A 15,011-nucleotide genomic window follows, 5' to 3' on the forward strand; every position below is an offset into this window, starting at 1 on the left:
GGGGTGTTTGGTACGTCGGAATAGGGAATGGAAATAATATTTTGTTTCCTTTCCTATTTTTTTGTGGAATGAAATGAATTTGATGATTTCATTTCTAGCATTTGGATGAACTTAGGAATGCAAGATTGGAATGATTATTTGTTTCCATTCCAATGTTTGATAATAATAGGAATGGAAATGAAAAAGAAATAAATTTACAATAATATCCTTACATATAATTTAAAATATTTTTTATTTTTACATTTATTTTAAAAAAAATAAAATTTGAGAGGTTTTTCGTTATTAAATAATAAGACTAAAAAATATATATATACTCAATAAATAAAAAATTAACCATAAAAAATCGTATAACCCTAATGTACAAATATTCAATTATTATTTTTATTAAAAATTTGAATAATTTGTCATGCTTAAGTAGTTATAAAATTATATTTTGCAAAAAAAAATTATTTATTATAATATTTAAATTCTCAAAGCTAGCAAATGTTTTTCCTATTTTCAAAGGAGGAAATAAAAGAATTCAAATTTATTCTAATTTTCAACAAGTATCATATCCGATAAAATCCATAACCTTAAAAAATTTTAAATATTCGTTTTTTTTTATCAAAATTTTAAATAATTTGCCATGCAAAAAAAAGCTATAGAATTATATTTTACTAAGAAAAAAAGAGAAAAAAATATAAGAACATATAAATTGTCAAAGCTACCAAATACTTATTTCTTATTTGCAAAAAAGGAAATAAAAAAACACAAACTTCATTCTAGTTCTCAATATAAGTACCATATCTACTAAAATCTACAACTAGTATATCCTCCAAAATTAATTATTTTATAGAGAAGAATAAACAAATATAAAGAAGTAGAAGAAGAAAGAGAAAATAAGGTAAACCTAATCCAAGATGTAGAAGGGAGTTTTCAGAACCTAGTTGCAGCAAACAATGACGAATCCTAGATCCAACAATCAAAATGAACATCCAAAACCCTATAAATTAGAAATTGATTTTTTTTTTTTTTTAAATATCGTGGAAGGTTTAATTGATTCAATTTGGAAGAATCACTTGTTGCAGAGAATTGGATGATGAGTGAGTCTCTAGCTTTGCAAAGAAGATAAGAAGTGGATGATGAATGGATCTCTACCTTTACAAAGAAGATAAACATCGGGTTTGAAGAACAAGATAAGAGGGTAAAATAGTAATTTAGGTTATTTTATATTATCAAATAGGTTTAATGAATCAGAATACCACCTACTTTTAATGAATGCAAATCCGACTCATAAGTTGGATTTGATTTCTGCCGGAATAATTTTTTATTTCATTTCCGCCTTCTTAACATTTATCCAAACATAGGAATAGGGGAGAAAAGGAATGAGATGTCTATTCCCACTTCCTATTCCCGTGTACCAAACACCCCCTTATAGAATTTACATTTTTTTTACCCACGTATACCATATTATTATCAAATATGATAAATTGTATCATACTTTAGACCCTCTTTGGACCATAGAGGAACTGTTTTTTTTTTTTTTTTTTTTCATTTAGAGGAGTGGGAGACGAAATCCATAAGTGCTTAGAACTGCATGGGACATGTGACAAAAATACACTACCACCTTTCCATGGTGGTGGTTGAGATGGAGACATTTTCTGAATAGAGGGCATGAGAGTAGAGGGTGAGCAGTGGAACGGGTAGAGATTGGGAAGGGAAGAAAAACAGAGCAAAAAGGAAAAGAGGGAGATGATTGGAAGGAGGGAGCTTTAGATGATGATGATATGAGCATTAAATAGAGAAGAATGAGGAGTCCGAAGGGGTGTGACAAAGAAAGGGATTCGAGAAGGAGAGAGTTGCAGAAAAATGGTTTTTGGAGGGAGTTGGAGACTTGAAAAAAAGAAGAAAGAAAAACAGAGCAAAGAAAGGGGGAGCTAGAGGGTTATAGGGGAGTGATTTCGAGAGAGTGAGGTAATGGAAGAGAGATCAGATAAGAGACATTAAGGAAATAGAGGATTCAGATTCTAGTTTAGGGGAACATTTTCCGATGACGAGCTGTTAGAGAGGATCCATTGGGGAGCTTGAGGGAAAAAGGGAGAGCTATGAGTCTATCAAGAAAAACTGTGAGATAGAGAGTTGGAGCAGAGGAAAAAGAATTGGGAAGCTGGACGAAAAAAGTCTTGCTCAAGAGGAGGCCTCCCAAGTAAGGTCTTTGTGAACCTTACATTTCCTCATTTTCATATTATTGTCCTACATTTTTCTGCAGATTCTTGGGTGTTATTTTATTGTTTGGTTTGGACATTAAGGATTTTTAGTCTGTTTAGCCGAATATGTTTGTTTGCATACATGCTCTATTTGATTTTATATTGGTTTCCTTGATTCCTCTTGTAAGTAGTTGATGCATTACTCCATCCCTGGACTTGATATATATATATATATAAGAATCATGCTTGCTTTCTTTGCTAAATCCACATGTTCTTAACTTTTTAACAATCCATGAAAAAGAGCTAAGTTCATATTCTATTTTTCATGTTTTTGTTTTTTTCATTCTTCTCTGTTTATCACTTTATTGCTATGTTTCTTGTTGATGGTGGGATGATATCATCAATGGCCGGGCTATGGTTGGAGAAAATGAGATTTTTTATTTATTTGCTGAAAGTGGAGTTCAACTCTTCCATTTGTTATTGTTGAAGCTAACCAAAACTTGCTGAATTTTCATTGTTGTTAATGGATTCTTGGAGATTGAATTTTCAGTGGAGTTCAGGTGATATTGTGGGCTGCATATGGTGGTTTTTATGGTGAGAATTCAGTGATGAAAGCTTAGATTTATGAAGAGATTGTAGCTACTTGATGCTTTGATCTAAATAAGTTTCAGCAGCACACCAGAGTTCTACCCATCCCTACTAGCATCTCTCTACCCTAAGACTCACTCCCATATGGCTATGCACGGCCACCTTCCAGTGCACTACCTAAAGGTCAAATGTCATCCTTTTAATTTTTCATATTTTGGTGTCAAAATTTAATTTTCAAAACTAAAATTTTTAAATAATTCTCAAAAATTCTATTTTCAAATAATTTATAAAATTTCAATTTTCAAACACATACATATATATCAAATTATCCAACAAAATAACTTTAAAATGTTTATTATACTTCTAATTACATGTTTTTCTTATATTTTCATGAGTTTTGATAAATTTTAGACTTATCAATTTTTTTTTTCAAAATATCCGTATATATCCGATATATATGTAAAATCAAAGTACCGATATATCCATAATTATCGATTTTTTTTATCATTGGGTGAGAGCGTGTTAGTGAGAGAAATATAAACAAAAATTGATAGTGGTAAGAGAAAATTAGTGCAATCTCGATGATAACAAAATAAAACTAACTTAAAATTAGTAAGATAGAAAAAAATATGTCCTGAACGAGGAAATTAGATAAAATTGTAAAAATTAGAGGAAAATGATTTTTTATGTTTAGTTTTTATGAAAGAAAATAAAATATAATTAAAATTAAATAAAAGTTTATATATATAAAAATCATTTAATGTTTATATAAAAATTTAATTAAATAAAATAATATATAAAAATAATTTATTTTATTTTATTTTATTTTATTTTTTAATTTTCAGCTACTACTTTTCCTTTTTATTTTCTTTTCATCACATTTTCTCTCAATTTTTTTTGGAATAAAACATAGAGAAAAGACTAAAAGAGACATTTGAAGGAAAATAGACCAGAGCTTTGACCCAAAATACTATGTTTTAAAAAAAAAAATCCATAAAGTACCCCCATTTCCAAAATAATGCCCAATCTAATGTCATAAAACCGTAGTTACCAACTACGGTTTTACTTTTAAAGAACAATCAAAACCGTAGTCACCAACCACGGTTTTAACTTAAAGTTAAAACCGTAGTTGGTGACTACGGCTTTGACTGTTTTTAACACCAACCACGGTTTTAACTTAAAGTTAAAATCGTAGTTGGTGATTACGGCTTTGACTATTTTTAAAAACAGTCAAAGTCGTAGTCACCAACTACGACTTTAATTTTAATTTTATATATAAATTTATATTTATATATATATATATATATTTACCTTTAATTTTTAAATAAAATATTATATTATTTTGATTTTATATTGATTAAAAATATGTAAGTGGTGTAATAAAAATATTTAATTTTAATTAATCTCATTATTTAAAGAATAGTAATATATAAAATTAAATAATTGATGTCTTTAATTTAGTATAAAAATATATTTTGATAATTTTATGAAAATATTGGCACTATACTCAATATAAATATAATTAGTTATAAATATACTATTTTATACCCTCATAATGAAGAATATTATATTATTTTGTAACTTTGTGCAAAAATTAAAGGCAATTATGCACTTGTTCAAAATATAATATGACTTCAAGTGGGTAAATAATTGGAAAATTACTTAAATACAACAAAAATAATTTTTTTTTTTCCATTTTTCTCCTTTCAAAATGGGATCAAAATGGAATGGAAAGGCTTAAAATGTTAAACTTAAAATGCCAACATAAAAGAATTTGTTTTTCCATTTCTTAAAATATAGAATTGTAGAAAGAAAATACCTTTGTTTTTCCAATCGATTCACTATTTAGTTTAATTGTTTTAGTAAATAGATGAAAATGCTTTGAAATATTTTTGTAAATTCATTGATAATAAGAAAAATGTTTTTTATTGGGTACTAATGGGAGTTTTGGGCAAAAATGATTTCTTTAAAACAAAAAATTCATAAAATAATTTTATTCTCAAAATAATTTTTAATGTGATGTGTGTCTTATTCACGTGGGTATTCACATCACAAAATTGTAATTGGTAATCATGATTTTTGATTTTTTTTTTAAAAAATAGTCAAAATAATAGTTGGTGATCATAACTTTAAATTTAAACCTAAAACCAATTTTTTAAGTTCAAATTTTAAATCATGTGAATGTTCAATTTTTTAAAAGTTATTTTGATTGGAGGTTTAGATTGTAAATTTTTTTTAATATATTATTTTTTCTATATCAATATAGTGTTGTTGTAACTAATTAGTTATAAATATAATTAGTCTAAATTTAAACCTAAAACCAATTAGTTTAAATGAATAAAACTAATCGAGAAAGGGAAAAAAGGTAAAGGAAAGTTAAAGCTGTAGTTGGTGACTACAGTTTTAACTATTTTTTAAAAATAAAACCGTAGTTATCAACTACGGTTTTATGACGTGGCAATTTACGTGATGCGTACATATTAGATTGAACATTATTTTAGAAAGGGGGTAATTTATGGATTTTTTTTTTAAATGTAGTATTTTGGTTCAAAGTTCAATAGACCATAGGGATATGGTGGTTTTGGAGGAAAATAAATTGAGGTAAAGATGTTAAAAAAAGAAAAAGAAAAAAAGGAAGAAGTAATAGCAGGGTTATTTTTGAAATTTTGAGTTCCTTGGGATTCATCGTCTGACGAAATAGTCCATATTTGAAAGAGCCGCAGAAATTTGAGACGAAATTCACAGAATAATGTCCAAGAATGGAGGCATTGAATATTAATAAATCCACCCCACCCGTTTTCAACAATCCTCCAATCCACACCTCCCTCCTCTTCTCTCTGCATATGCGCTTCATTTGATAGTTGATACTACTAGCCTCTCAGTCCAGGCGCATTTTAGCCAACAATGGTGCACCCAGTGGCTGAGGCCAACGAGCAGAGCCCCTTTGGCTCGCTCTCTCCCTCCGAGTTCTACGCTCGTCACTCGGTCACTCACTCCTCCGAGTACATCACCAACTCCAGGGGCATGAAGCTCTTCACGCAGTCCTGGACTCCCCTCCCTCCTACTAAAATTATCGGTACTCTTGCCGTCGTCCACGGTTTCACCGGCGAGTCCAGCTGGTTTCTCCAGCTCACGGCCGTCCATTTCACCAAAGCCGGTTTCGCCACCTGCGCCATCGATCACCAGGGCCACGGCTTCTCCGACGGCCTCGTTGCCCATATCCCCGACATCAACCCTGTCGTCGATGACTGCATCGCCTTCTTCGACTCCTTCCGTGCCCGCCACGCGCCATCCCTCCCCTCCTTCCTCTACTCCGAGTCCCTCGGCGGGGCCATCGCCCTCCTCATCACTCTCCGCCGCGGACCTAGCCGCCCCTGGGACGGCCTCGTGCTTAACGGCGCCATGTGCGGAATAAGCCCCAAGTTCAAACCCCCTTGGCCATTAGAACACTTTCTGTTCCTCTTGGCCGCCGTGGTCCCCACGTGGCGCGTGGTGCCCACGCGCGGCGCCTTGCCGCAGCTGTCGTTCAAGGTGGAGTGGAAGCGGAACCTGGCCCTGGCGAGCCCGCGCCGTCCGGTGGCGAGGCCGAGAGCCGCCACAGCGCAGGAGCTTCTGAGAGTGTGCCGAGAGATCCAAAACAGATACGGTGAGGTGGAGGTGCCGTTTCTAGTGGTGCACGGCGCCGATGACGTGGTGTGCGATCCTGCGTGCGTGGAGGAGCTGTACCGACGCGCCCCGAGTAAGGATAAGACGCTGAAGATCTACCCCGATATGATCCACCAGTTGGTGGGTGAGCCTGATGAGAATGTAGAGTTGGTGTTTGGGGACATCGTCGAGTGGCTTCGAACCAGAGCCGAAAGGGCCGCTGCCGGTGGTGGAGATGGTGGCGCGTAGGCGCCGTTCTCTTATAAAATGGGATGATGCCAATTATAACATGCCGTGTCATATACTAGTTTATGCCTTTAAAATAAGCTGTATCCTTCAACTCTTTTTCAGTTCTGATAAGTGATATAAGGGTATCGATCATTGTGAGACAAATAATCTATACCTACATTTTTAATGTTCTGGGATGTAAACCAATATTTCTCAATTCTACATCAGAGCTGGAGGACGGTTTTCTGAATCCTTACATATATTTTATGTTGTTCTTAATTTTATTCCAGAGGAGAAGTTTTAGCCCTCAAGTTTGCTAATTTCTCTTGGAATGTGAAGGTGTGGTTGTATCACTACTGAGGTTGGAGGGGTACTGGGTGATGGAAATTGAATCCAAGATGATGACAGGAGGAGGTGGTGGTTGGAAAACGTCAAGGAAATGACTCTTCCACCAACCAGATTTAATGGTTGGAAAGAGAAATATGTGAAACACCATGGATGTGGTTAGAAGTTGGAAATTAGAGCATAAGAGTGAACCTCATAAACGTGAATGAGGGTACATGCTTATGGTGATCTGGGCTGTGTTGGCTTCCAGCCTAAGAATGAAATATAGGACTCGGCATAGATTCAACCTGAAAATGGCATTTTGTAATTCTAATAATGAGCCCACAAACTCAAAAGTCTTGAACTGTGCTATTGTTTCCTAAGATGGGCTTTCCTAACATTCATGAAGTTTCTTGAGGAATTGTGGCCAAGCCTCTAAGATCTGATGCGGTGTTTATAGAAGTTTGATTGTTGATCACTTGCTCTGGGTAAATCCCAGGTAAAGTGCCACATGACTTGGTCTTCTAACCTATTCCAACTAGCACATGGCCGAATTTCATGAGGTAGGGACATAGGGAGAGCAAAAGCAGCTCTGACAAACACCTGGGGAGAGAGAGACACATAGGAGTGGACCTTGCAACATCTTGGAACAGGTGAGTTGACACATCCAACCTGGTTAGATCCTATTCTTTGGTTTTACAGACAATTTTCTGATATTTTTTGTAAAGAAATTATGTAAACTCTTTGTTTATTTTATGCATGTCTATACTCTGTTTTGTTTCTTGCCATAGATAACTGCTCATTGCTTTGATTTGGTGACACATTTCTTTTACTTCTTTTTTTCTCTTGGAAGAATGGATGGGTTTTTTGCTGGGATGGATTGTAGATTAAGGGTTTCTATAACTGATTCTATTATGATGTCAATTTTGCACTCTGCAATGGATAAAGCCCATGAAAAAGTGAAGTCCAAAGAAGGAGATATAGGGCGTTTGAATGAGATAACAAAGTTTTACGAATTGGCAATAATGCAATTGGAAGGTTGTTTGAATTTTGTCGAAGAAGAGACGGACAACTACATCCCTGAAAGCTGCCATGAAAAGATGCTCCTGGATGTGAAAGAAATTAGAGACCGGCTTCGAGGACGTCTTAAGGAAACTGAGTTTGCTCTCTCAGAGAAGGATAGAGAGTTAACTGAGAGGTTAGAGAATGAGTTGAAGCTTAGGCAAGCATTGGAACTAAAAGAAGCAGAGTTAATCTCCCTTTGTACTGACCTTGAGGTTGAAAAAACAAAGAGTGAGGGTCTTCAAGAGTTTATTTTGAGCAATCGGATAAGTGGGGATGAAAATAGAGAAGGTGAGCTTTGTGAATTAAAGAATAATGTAGATCAGAGGGTTTGGAATATTAAACAAAAGCTTGAGGATGAGCGGATGAATATAACAAGTGGGATGAGGAAGGTCAACCAGGCCCCTTCCACTCTGGTAAATCTTGAGGCTGATTCTGGACTGGGAGACAAGGAACAGGGTTGGTCTATTGAAAGTAATGAAATTGAGCTTTGTGAGAAGGTGAACGATAGTGAGAGCGAGCGCTCAAATTATTCCATCAGGCCAGAAGTGAACATAGGATTCGATCAAATGAGCTCGGAACTAGAGAGCCTAAGAGAAGCTTTGGACGTTACTTTTGGAAAGATGCAGAATGCAATTTTCTTGTCTGAGGTGGGAACAATAGAGCAGCAATGGAGGTGGACTATTGAGAAAGACACAATATCCATCTTGACTAAAGGCTTCATGAGGGATTTTGGGGAGAATTTTGAAGGGGAAATGAGGAAGTGCAAAAAGCAAGCTTCTCTTTTCTTCTTAAGTGAGCAATGGACTGATTTAGTGAATGATATTACTATTTTGCGTGATGAACTTGTGCCTCTTGGTGGTCAAAATGAGGTGCAGATCAATAGTACCAACGATCATGAAACTTTAGCTCCTTCATCCCAAACAAATACTGGGTTTAAGATCTCTCAACATGCAAGAGAAAACTGTTTACCAGAATGCAAAATTTGTGGCAAACCTGATAATTCCTCCTCAAAGGTTGAAGAATTGGACCATATGGAAAAGGCACTTGAAGAGGATCTAGAAGGGGACAGAAGCCACCTTGTTGCAAAGATGATAAAGAGCCATGAATCCATTATCAGGAAAAAATGTGAAGAGCTGAATTTGGTGAAGGGGGAAATTCTCCGAGAGAAGGGACTTTCATCTCGCAGGAGTGACAAGGATCCTGATGGTCCAAAAAGAAGGATTGAAGAAGTTATTGTAAAATTGAACAATTTAATCAAATGGAAATCTGAGTTAGGTGAAACTTTTCATGATGATTTTGGCATCCATGAGGAGCAAAATTTTCCTGAGAAAAGGTTATCAAGACTTGATATAACTGATCAATTGGAAATGGGAATTGATACTTCAGAAGATGTTATGGAGAAAGTGGGTAGCGATACAGTTTCTCTTGCAGGAGATGAAGAACTGCAGACTGAGATAAAGAAACTAAAGCAAGATGTGGAAGATTTAGCTTTGCAATCCATGATAATGGAAGCAACTAATGTCATTCTTTTTAAAGGATTGATGAAAGAATTTTATATCAAGTTCTATAATCATGATGCCGAGACTCTGATAAGGGAGTGTATATGTTGGGACATCTTTAGGGAAATGGTCATTGATTGGAACCAGAACCTTGAAAGCAGTGAAGCTGAAGCCCAGATCCGGGAAGAAATATATTACATTATCTTCAATGAAGCAGTTAAGGATTTTGGATGTACTCATGCCTTTGCATTAGCAAAAAATCAGGGTGCCAAAGCTGGTGTTAGCTGTCTGGAAGACTCAGCATCTACAAATATGTTGTTGCATGACTTGGAGGGCATAATAAGGGAGGATGTATATGCAGTTTTCATCATGGAAATGGTTGAGGAATGGAACAAGGTCATAGAAAGTTATAAGTCTGAGAGTCTTCTTAGGGAAGATATATATTGGATTGTCTTTGATGAGACTATAAAAGATATTGTGAACATCTCCAATTCCCCATTAAGTCAACAGCAAGGGGTTAGAGTTCTGGACAATTCTCTGTGCAACTTCCCATTTACCAATGAGTTATCTCAAAGTTTAGAAACCCTAGTGAAGGAGGACATTTGTATGGTTTTCCTCAAGGAAATGGTTCAGAATTGGAGAATGGATATAGATGCTTATAACATGGGGAGCCTCATTGAGGAAGATATATATAAATATGTCATTGTTGAGGCAATGAAAAATGCTTATATCTTTCCAACAGAATCTGAAGGCCAGAATCCAGAAAATTTTCCAGGCAACTTGTTCTCTGCTAACAAGTTATATGGAATTGAAGAGGAAAGTGGAGATGGAAGTTTGATTCAGAAACTAAATTCACTGCTAAAATCTTTTTATATGGGGGAAGACTTGATGCTGAGTGCAAGCTCAAAATTAAAGGAACATAATGCATATATTAACCTTGTGGGGTTGCGATGTGGATGGTTGAAGTGGGATGACTTGTTTGAAGAGCTGTTGACTGAGGAGGAAAGCATGATCAGTTCTGTAATTAGCAAAATAGAGAAGACTTTGCAGCACTTAATTATGAGTAAGGATCTATTGAGCAACTTGGTATCTAGTATAGGCATAGATGTAGGCAATTTGGTAAAGGTTCATGATCAGATGACTCCTATTGAAGGTGTTGCACGTGACGAAGTGCACCCATGCCCACCAAAAGAAACACAGTCAGACCCATCTAATTTTGCGTTCTCCAATTTCATTGGATTTCCACAACTACTTGTGAATTTTGAGGATGCAGTTAACAAAAAATTGAGAACAAATGCTTTGAGGTACTTAGATTTTGGATGAATTTCTACTGTTTTATGAACATGCAATTCAAACATTTGATCAGATCCCCTTGTTGGTTTTATTGTCAAGACTCTGCAGAACCATTTTTGTATTTGTTTCTATTTTATTAAACAAAGTGTGCTAAATCTTTATGATGATTAGGCATTTTGTAAGGACTTGAATTAATCATTGTTTCATAGTTGAAATCATGTTTAATTGTAGATGACATTTTTCATTAGATTTTTGCGTCCATAATATGATGATTATATTTTCTTTTCCTAAGATAGCAATCCTGCTATCACTACATCACCACCACCACCACCACCACCACTTGAAGAGAGATCTTTCACCTATATATATGTAGCTGCATGAGAATGGAACTTTTTTATGTTACAAGGATTTGATGACATCAAAATTAGTATAAAGAACTGAAAAGCATTCCCACAAGCAAATTTAGCTATGATTTCAATTTATACTTAAAAATAAACGTACCTCTACATGAGCTAACAACTCCTTTGTGCCTCTTACAGGTTGGATGAGGTAAAAAATAAATTAGAATCACTTGTTGAACTCATTGCCTCACTAAGCCAAAAAGAGTCGCTTTACAGGAATGCTTTTATGAGGAGGTGCCATAATCTCCAGAAGGCTGAAATTGAGGTTCCAAAATACAATACAGTTTGCATTTCTTTTACGTTCATGATTAGCAGATGGAGTTATTTTGAATTTTGGTTTGTAAGTTTTCAAACTGAAATTTATTTTTCTAAAGATGGTGGCATGTTCCATTTAGGTGGATCTGTTGGGTGATCAAGTGGATGTTCTTCTGGGCCTACTTGAGAGAATATACTTGACACTGGATCGGTATTCACCAGTTTTGCAGCAATATTTTGAGGTGAGCTATGTTCATAATGTTGAAAATGTTTTATATTTTCATGTGGTGGTACTAAAATGTCTAGTCCAGTCAGAAACATCTTCTGATCATCAGCCAATGATTTTAACCCAGACCTCACAAAAACTGAGCAGCTCATATTCCATATCTTTGTGAAAATTGTGAATTCCTCAGGTCATGGCCTTACCACCAGCATTTGTAGTAAGTTATATTTCCTAGCTTCCAACCATAGGAAGGTTTTGGGTTCCTCTTGTTCTGAAAAGGAAATTGTATTCACAGCCTTCATCTTTTTTCAATCTTGAAAGTTTGTTCTTTTTTGATCAGAAACAAAGAAAATTATATTAATAGAAGAAAAGATACAAGAGAAAGAGAAGAAAACAAGAGAAGGATGAGAGGTCCTTCCCACAAAAACAAAAACTGAACAAAGTAGAAACCACTCAACTTTAGAAAACTAAAAACAAAGAGAAACCCCAACACTCTCAAACTTTTGAAGCGCAAACCGCAGCCCAGTTGAATTGTAAAACACTTAGAGGAACTCCTCTAAAAGCTGCAGTACAAGAGGCCCAAAGAGAGGAAAAGAACAGGATTACCTACAGAGGGATGGGAAGGGGGTAAAACCTTTTTCATCTTTTGCATTTCAATCAATTCAAGATCCAATTTTTGAATTAAAAAATAATTTGAAAAAAGTATAACAATAATTGATCCACACAATGGACACTGTATATTAAATCTACTAGATTTAAAAAAAAAGATACATAGTTTTACTTGATATCAGCCCCTACATTCTTCTTTCACGTCCATGATGCAACACCTTTTACTCCTTAGTCCTCAATCCCATGATGACTTCCAAGAATAATCTTGAAAATTTTGAAAGTTAGGAGTTTTAAGGCAAAGTAATGACTATCTCTTCATTATCTCATCAACAACAAATCAAAGTCCCTAGAGTAAGCATATGAAAGGTAAAATTACCAAAAGGTACATTTTAAAACATTAAAAATCACGAAATTGGATGAAATTTGGCTGAGCATGCAACTGCATGTAGGAGGGCACTTGAATGCTGGTGGACATTCAAATGCACAATAGGTGGTGTTTGAACGTTCCCTTATGGACATTCAAATATCCCTCCTCCCTTTGCCTTTTTGGCTGTTTTCTTGTGTATTTTGCTTTGAATTTCCATTTCATCGCATTTTAAATAGCTAGTGCATTGTCATAAGATTGAACGCCTACTGACTTCCATTGAAATAATCTTTCAAACATCTCAAACTCAATCATGATGGTAGAGACCCAAGAAAGTAAGTAGTGTGGGAAGCAATGTATGAATGGAACAAAATTGTCAATCTAATTTAAAGCATTAACAAGTCTAATGTTGACAGAAGTTAGGCTCAAGCCTAAAAATAAGCTTTTAGGCTAATCTCCTGGAATCTTTTAGGATTGGGCCTCTGATATCACTTTCATTTCTTGCACATCCATTTAAACCTAACTATAAAAGGCTGGTGCTTGCTTTTTCGCTTTTCAGTTTTCCAAGCGTCCAAACTTGTGGTTCTGGTATTGCTACCAATGTTCAAAACTATGGCTGCTATACTTTTTCATAGAAAAATGCCAGAAAATGCTATGAAATCAAAACTGTCTTTTTTTGGTAATGAATTTAGGCAGGGCATGAAATGAAAAATAATTTTTTTTTTCATTAGAACCAATCGTTTTCCCCTCTATGACATGTTCCAAAGGATGTAGGCAGAGGCATACCCTCAATAGTTCATCTGTATTTGAATCATAGTTGCGGCAGAACATCAATGAAAAGACTTATTGTGCTGTGCACTCGTCGCATTCTATACCTAGTTAGCAAGCACACAACACTTGTAGCCATACATATATTTATGCATGCATATCAACTGATGTCTGCTTGAATTTCTTAAGGAGATGTGTTTTTAAGTACCTGTGGTTTTGTTCAGGTCTCGGACATCTTGAAGTTGATCAGGAATGTATTAATTGGCACGGCTGCTTAGTTTTCAAGTCCAAAGAAAGTGAATCAGACTGGTCCTTGAGGGAGTAGAGAGCAGAAAGCATTTTGACAACAATTGCCGTGTTGCAAATTTCAAAGCTTTCAAGCTGAGTAGCTCTGCCTAAAACTTTGCCCATAGGGAAAACTATGAAATGGGGCCTCATCCAATGCCAATTTGCAGCTGTAGAACTTCATTCTCTCTGTTATTGTTTCTACAATTGCACTTTTTGATTATCATTCGTTAAATATTTGAATACCCTGCTTGTTCAAGGAAACTTTTAGAGATTAGCCCCACCTCTTATTTGGTAGCTTGGAATTTATTATTCTAAACCAGACAGGGAGCATTCCACTCAACTATTACCGTTAGGTTCTTTGAACGCATGCAGTGTTCTTTCCAATCTCTATGTATTTGACCACTCCATCGAAAGTTCCCTCTACCCTTACCATACTCTACCTTGGTAGTTTTCACCACCCGTCTAGGGTTGGGATTTGACGATGGACTTAAAAAACCACCTACAGACCCTTTACGTCCAATCATTCCAGATGATACTTGCATTCTCTGTATTACCACGACTGCTGACATAGAGCTAATTGATGCTTATTCCTTAGATACCTTCATTACTTCTTCTTCAAGAGCAGAAGTTCATGATACATGAGCCTTCTACCTCCATGCAGTATTGCATCGTCAGGCTTTCACCCGATTATAGTTGTCTCTAATCCTTTATGGTATTAGAGCCACATGCAATTTATGGTTGTAAAAAAAAAAAAAAATTGTTTTTAAAAATTTATGTGTTTATTTGGTAATTATTCTCTACAAGTAATTTTTTAAAATAAAATAAAAAATAATTATAATTTCAAGCAACAAGTATAAAGTTGGAGTCTATTCCATGGTATGATTTCAAAATAGTTTTTAATTTCAAAAATAAAAAAGCTATTTTTAAAATAAAAATTTATAATAAGGAATAACAATTTGTTTTCATTAATTTTTAACTTTCAAAACATCATAGAAACCAAATAAAGTGTGTTATGATTTTTTCTTTTTTCATTTTCATCAACTAACATAAAAAAATTTCAAATAGGATTTTTTTTTTAATTATACTTGTTTTTATGATTTTTTTTTTAAATTCTAATTATAGATATTATTTTAATTTAGAAGGGTAAGATCAAATATTATTTTAATTTAAAAGAATAAAATATTTGAAAATAATAAGGGAAGTCACTAAAAATGATTTTTCATTTATTTTTATTTTTATTATTAAATCTGTTATGTTTGGATATTTTTTTTCCTT

The 15,011-nt window shown here is 34.7% G+C and overlaps 2 protein-coding genes across 2 annotated transcripts; both read left to right on the forward strand.

Annotated features, from left to right (window-relative positions):
• Positions 1-5,491: 5,491 nt before the first annotated feature.
• Positions 5,492-6,907, forward strand: LOC117929093 (caffeoylshikimate esterase-like). The gene has a single exon (XM_034849303.1). It carries the CDS (start codon positions 5,679-5,681, stop codon positions 6,666-6,668), a length of 990 nt encoding a protein of 329 aa, XP_034705194.1. The 5' UTR covers positions 5,492-5,678; the 3' UTR covers positions 6,669-6,907.
• A 756-nt stretch (positions 6,908-7,663) lies between these two features.
• On the forward strand, positions 7,664-14,343 carry LOC117929092. The gene is made up of 4 exons (XM_034849302.1): positions 7,664-10,839; positions 11,368-11,494; positions 11,625-11,726; positions 13,673-14,343. Exons 1-4 carry the CDS (start codon positions 7,826-7,828, stop codon positions 13,724-13,726), a joined length of 3,297 nt encoding a protein of 1,098 aa, XP_034705193.1. The 5' UTR covers positions 7,664-7,825; the 3' UTR covers positions 13,727-14,343.
• Positions 14,344-15,011: the final 668 nt, after the last annotated feature.

The sequence above is a fragment of the Vitis riparia genome, chromosome 13 (assembly GCF_004353265.1).
Source record: "Vitis riparia cultivar Riparia Gloire de Montpellier isolate 1030 chromosome 13, EGFV_Vit.rip_1.0, whole genome shotgun sequence".
Lineage (NCBI taxonomy): Eukaryota > Viridiplantae > Streptophyta > Magnoliopsida > Vitales > Vitaceae > Vitis > Vitis riparia.

Coding starts and splice junctions, on each gene's coding strand:
- LOC117929093 (XM_034849303.1), top strand. CDS start 5,679: ATGGTGCACCCAGTGGCTGAGGCCAACGAGCAGAGCCCCTTTGGCTCG.
- LOC117929092 (XM_034849302.1), top strand. CDS start 7,826: ATGGATGGGTTTTTTGCTGGGATGGATTGTAGATTAAGGGTTTCTATA. Junction 10,840..11,367: donor TTGAGAACAAATGCTTTGAG/GTACTTAGATTT, acceptor TGCCTCTTACAG/GTTGGATGAGGTAAAAAATA. Junction 11,495..11,624: donor TCCAGAAGGCTGAAATTGAG/GTTCCAAAATAC, acceptor TGTTCCATTTAG/GTGGATCTGTTGGGTGATCA.